At 35.6% G+C, this 6,232-nt stretch overlaps 1 protein-coding gene across 1 annotated transcript; it reads right to left on the reverse strand.

The window, feature by feature from the left end:
* Positions 1-796: 796 nt before the first annotated feature.
* Positions 797-1,973, reverse strand: LOC132626507 (uncharacterized protein At5g19025-like). Its single transcript, XM_060341422.1, has one exon. The coding sequence runs from the start codon at positions 1,680-1,682 to the stop codon at positions 1,011-1,013; it is 672 nt and encodes a 223-aa protein (XP_060197405.1). The 5' UTR covers positions 1,683-1,973; the 3' UTR covers positions 797-1,010.
* Between the last annotated feature and the right edge of the window lie 4,259 nt (positions 1,974-6,232).

The following is a 6,232-nucleotide window of genomic DNA, read 5'->3' on the forward strand; positions in this document are numbered from 1 at the left end:
GAAAAAGATAAAAAATCCTGGACTTTGGATTCCACAAAAGCTAACAACATTTGCATCCTTCGCTCTATAAGAACATGGATATTTAGCAGAAAGAAGGAAAAGCAATCCTCTTTCCTTCTTTACACTCATATATCACTCGACCAACTAGATGGTAGGAATCTACGGATAGCAATGCATAAGATTTTCTAAGAGGAGCGCAAACGAGAAAAACTGGCATGAACAAACTTGAGGACTTAAATCCATCTTCCACGATCCTTTAGTGGGAAACAACAGTCATTACAAACCATCAAACTGAAAACGGGGCCAACAAGATTCAAATGAAAACCATGTGAAGGAAACACAACGCAGACCCCATATAGTATAGGGTGGAAAGAGGAGAGAAAAGAAACAAAAGCATTGAGTTTGACTTCAAATATTCAGATATTAATTAATCGAATTTCCTTATTGTACCATGCTTTGATGCTGCAGAGAACTTTATGGTTAAATAGATAAAAGATTATTGGAATACATTCTTGACAAAACCTAACTTCACTATTTGTAGCGTAGGCGAAAATTAAATAACATGATAAAACTTTAACCCGGAAAGCAAGAAGAAATTCGATCAATAAAACAACAACATTACTAGTATCATCCCACAAGTGGGGTCTGGGGAGGGAAAGATGTATGCAGACCTTACCCCTACCTTTGTGGGGTAGAGCGCATGTTTCTGATAGACCCTCGGCTCAAGATAAAGAATAGGATAGCAAAATAGTAAGATACAAAACAAATGCAGCAACAGATAGTAATACACATTGAAGAATAAGAAACTATGCGATAACTAAATAATACTACTAAAAATAAGACACACGAGAAATTTGATGAATAATCATAGATATTATTGCCCGAGTATGATCAACCATGATCATTACTTTATTCCATAACAGCCAACAGAAAATATCCCAACTAATCAGTATCTCCTACTTTATTCATATATATTTTTATAAAACTGGAACAAACTACATAAACTACATTCATTTCTTAATTCTACGAATTTTCCTATGACCCCAAACTTCCAATCTACCTGCAGGACATCCACAAGGAGCTCTAAAAATAAGCACAGTCCGTCCATTACGCGGTGCCATCCTTTTCAACTCTGCTTCCAACTCCTTCCGTTCGTCTCCTAAATCCAACGGCTTCACTCCATAATTATAAAACGCGTTAGTTGAACTCGATTCCAATTCCAATGGCAAACACTTTATACATTCCTCAGATTCTAACTGTATATCAAACTCAACTGCTTTCCTTAAACCCTGACAATTTGGATTCCCACATTTCCTTGATCTCAAATCAATAATTTCCCAAACAACAATCAAAATAATTACTCCGATAATCGCAACCACTAATCCAACGAAATATGCAACAGGGGAATTATTGATCACCTCGATAAAAACTTCGTAAATAATTGCGGAAATTTGTGTGAAAATAAGTTTGAAATAAGGGATTATGAGAAACCCTAGTGATCCAAGTACTAAGAATAGTATAAGTGCATCTAAAGCAGCAAAAGGGGAACGATCACAACAAAAGGAATATTTTTTCTGATTGTTATAATGTTTTTTGTTGATATGGGAATTGAATTTGTTGTTCATGTGTTTGTGTTGTTCGTATGCTCTGCAAAACTCGATCAAACTTCGGCAATCAACCATTTGAATATATCTAATTTAATTATGAGATTCAGCTCTATGTAGCTCCGATTTAGAAAAGCTAAATAGAATTGGAATTAAGGGAAGAGTTAATTTGGGTTGACCAGAGAAAAATATCAATTGGATTTGAGTTTTCTAATCTAAATTGTGACAAGTGTGAAGAAGAGCGCTGAAGAGAGAATCTAAGCTGAAAAGATAGACATAAGAGTGGGGGCGTGGATATCGGAGGGAGATCACAAAATGCACACAGAGAAAGTGAATGTGACTAATATTTAAAAGTTTGTATAATTAAATGTATAGAGACTTTGTTTATGAATGGAAAGGGAGAGAGATAAGAATGCACTCACCCCATTCACTTTTACTTATCTAGTATTCTAAAAATAAATTTTTCCCTCATTTAAAACGATCTAATAATACGTTAAGACTACATTGCAAAACATAGGGATACTTTTTCGTATTTAAGAAATATAAACAAAACTACAAAATAAATCAGATCTGAAAAATTAAAAGGGCAGCCCTCCCTTCCCCTCATTCTCCTTCAACCCATATCAACGATTCTTCTTCCCCACCCACTACCTCTGCCGATCCACCGCCGGCAGTGCAACTTTTACTAAGGAACCCACCATGGTCGGCGGCACCACTATATTGAAGGTCGTATCCTTTCTTTTTGGTCTTGCAATCGCTGCCACATTCTTCTTCTAATTGATTGTTTCATTACTATTAATTAACTCATTTATGGTGGTTTAATGGGCTAACAGTAGGGACGGTATTCAGAGAAATAAATGGTGGAATCGGTGGTTCAGGTGTTTGGATCTCAATTGTTGGCTATCCCAAAGTGATTTTTCGTTGAAAAGTGGTGGAGGGCTGGTTTTTGGAGAAATCAATGGTGGAACCTTAAGCTTCACCTTTCTGCACCAACGTGGACGATGAAGAGGTTCCGCAGATTTGGGCGGAATTGTCCCAAAGAAGATTAGCAAGCGAAAAACTGAAATCGACTCTGTTTCACATGAATTTTAAATCTCTAGGTGTTGAATTAGGAGATTGGGTAATGAATTGTATGAATAATGGTAGAATCGTGACTTATATAAAGCATAAAATTGTAAATATTGGTAGAATCGTGGCTTATGTTCCAAAAAATTGTATTTCGAGTTTTCTATGTTGTTCTGGTTGTATTAATTTGCATGAATATTGTATGAAAGTTGTATACAATGTAGTTGTAGTTGTATTAAATTTCATCCGAATTTCGAAGCGAGATTCAAAACTGTATTAAATTTGAATGAAAGTTGTATACAATGTTGTTGCAATTGTATTAAATTTTCAAAAACCAAACATGAACTTTACACAAATTTTATATAGTTATATATCTAAATATTCATACCGTTTTTATATAGTTTTCATATATGATGAGAATTCTAAGCCTCGAGCAAGATGTACATATTTCATACAATTTTCATACACAACATTTTTGAGCAAAAACTTTAAGTCTCGAGCGAGATATACATATTTCATACAGTTCGCATACACAAAATATTGAGCGAAATTTTTAAGCCTTGAGAGAGATATACAGATTTCATACATAAATTTCTGAGCGGATTTTCCAAGCCTTGAGCGAAAATTTTCGTATATATTTTGTAAAACATCTATTGTCATGTTATGTAAATTGAAAAGTACCGTCCTATTTTGTGAATATACCTTATTCTTATGTATATATACGTCATTCTACCAAAGGAAAAATGGCCTAATAATAATACTTAAGACTCTATATTGCAAAACATAACAATACTTTTCCTTATTTACAAAATATAACAACAAAATTACAAAATATACCAGATCTAAAAAATTAAAAGGGCAGTCCTTCCCTAACACCCCCCCCCCCCCCCCCCCCCTCATTCTCCTTCAACCCATATTTCTTCATCTCCCGACAACGACTCTTCTTCCCCACCCACTACCTCTGGGGGTCCCACCACCGATAGTGTAACTCTGATTGAGGCACCTACTACGACCAACAGCACCACCACATTGAAGCTCATCTCCTCTCTTTTTGGTCTTGCAATCGCTGCCACATTATTATTCTAATTGAATGTTTAATTACTATTAATTAATTCATCTATGGTGGTTTAATGGGCTAAAAGCAGGGACGGGATTTAGAGAAATCAATGGTGGAATTAGTGGTTCAGGTGTTTGGATCTCAGTTGTTGGCTATCTCATAGTGATTTTTGATTGAAGAGTGGTGGGGGGCTGGTTTTCGGAGAAATCAATGGTGGAACCTTAAGCTTCACCTTTCTCCGCAAACACCGACGACGAAGCGGTTCCATAGATCTGGGCGGAATTGTCCCAAAGAAGATTAGCAAGCGGAAAGCTGAAATCGACTCTATTTCACATGAATTTTAGATCTCTAGGTTTTGAATTAGGAAATTGGGTAAAGAATTGTATGAATAATGGTAGAATAGTGACTTATGTAAAGCGTAAAATTGTATGAATATTTGTATAATCGTAACTTATGTTCTAGAAAATCGCATTTTTAGTTTTCTATATTGTTCTAGTTATATGAATTTGCATGAATATTATATGAAAGTTGTATACAATGTTGTTATAGTTTTATTAAATTTCATCCGAATTTCAAGGCGAGATTCAAAACTGTATTAAATTTGAATGAAAGTTGTATACAATTTTGCTATAGTTGTATTAAATTTTCAAAAACAAAACACGAACTTTACACAAATTTTATATAGTTATATATCTACATATTCATACCGTTTTTATACAGTTTTGATATACGATGAGAATTCTAAGCCTTGAGCAAGATGTACATATTTCATACAATTTTCAAACACAATATTTTGAGCAAAAATTTTAAGCCTTGAGCGAGATATACATATTTCAAACAATTTTCATACAGTTTTCATACACAAAATATTGAGCGAAATTTTTAAGCCTTGAGCAAGATATACACATTTCATAAATTTTTCATACACAATATTTTGAGTGAAATTTCCAAGCCTTGAGCGAAAATTTTTCGTATATGTTTTGTAAAAAAATCTATTGTTATGTTATGTAAACTGAATAGTGTCATCATATTTTTGTAAATACACTGTCACGACCCAAAATCCCCAAATTGTGTCTAAGTCGTGAAACATAAGTGAAATGCAGAATAATAAACAACAATCATAATAAGTCTCATAATTCTAATAATAAGGACATGAAAAAGTCTAAGTCAATACATCTCCCAAACCTAGAAGTCACAAGTACAGAGCTACTAGATCCAAATACAAGTCTGACTAATACATAAACACTGTCTGGAATAAAGAAAGATAAAATGTAAAATACTAAGGAGTCTGGCGCCATGGAACCATCATCGGCTCACCCTAAAACTCCGAGAAATGCTACAAAATCTACACGCCTCCACTTGCACCCGGATTCGTACTTGCACACAAAAAGGTGCAGCAAGTGTAGAGTGAGTAAAGAAAGCATGTGTACCCAGCAATATCGTTGACGGACCCTAAACTATAGTGGTGGCTAGGGTTGGCACTTCCGATACTACTCTTCTTGCTTAGTTAGTCTCAAGTTCACAGTTTATATGCATTCAACAAGTAAATAAGAGCCTCACATTACGATCGGATCATAAAGTTCATTCCTTTTCAAGTATAACCGTGAGGGTTCAACCTTTCCATCACTTTTAGTTAAGAATAAGCGTAAAAATCTCGTATTTATGTCAATTATGTGAAGTATAAGCACAAAGATCCCAGCTTTATATTCTTTAACGCACATAAGGCATGAAATCAACTCAAACAAGTATAAATATTATGTGATGTAAAAGAATGCATGCAATGCAAGTGAATAATATGAAATGCAATGGTCATATGCACCGGTATACACACGCTCATGCAGTACGTTTCACGTGACTCATGGGGGACTCATGAGGTCCATATACCCACCCGGAATACTAGATCTCCCATATCATATCGGGTCTCAGCCATTTGGCTATAATAATATCATCACTTCATCCATGTACCATATCCAATATCCGGCCCCCCCAGGCTCTTGTCTTGCATTTCAGCAATCAAATGTCAAAAATATCATGAAACTATGAACGGATGTTTATACACCATGAAAATGCACAAAATCAAGTCAATATCATGTATATATGTTTGTTTCATAGTTTAGGCGAGATGTGGAGTGATGAATGTTGTCACGACCCAACCCCGTAGGCCATGACTAAGTACCCGAACTGGGCACTCGTATACACTCCCGTTAGCTACATGTTCAGTCCACAATAGACACCATATGGAATTCATAACGACCAAACCATGGTCTCAGATTTGTCGCATAATTATACATATAAAAGCAAGCCGACAAGGCTGCCATCACATATCAATATCATGTGCAAGCCGACAAGGCTGCCACTATAGACGACCATCATACCACAGCACATCATATAGACACAGCTGAACAGAACCCATACACAACCCACACTATGTCCACAGACCTCTAAGAGTATCAACAGTAACGTAACATATGACGGGACAGGGCCCCGTCGTACCCTTAAACAACAT

This window comes from Lycium barbarum, chromosome 2, assembly GCF_019175385.1.
Source record: "Lycium barbarum isolate Lr01 chromosome 2, ASM1917538v2, whole genome shotgun sequence".
In the NCBI taxonomy this organism is placed as follows: Eukaryota; Viridiplantae; Streptophyta; class Magnoliopsida; order Solanales; family Solanaceae; genus Lycium; species Lycium barbarum.

Coding starts and splice junctions, on each gene's coding strand:
- LOC132626507 (XM_060341422.1), bottom strand. CDS start 1,682: ATGGTTGATTGCCGAAGTTTGATCGAGTTTTGCAGAGCATACGAACAA.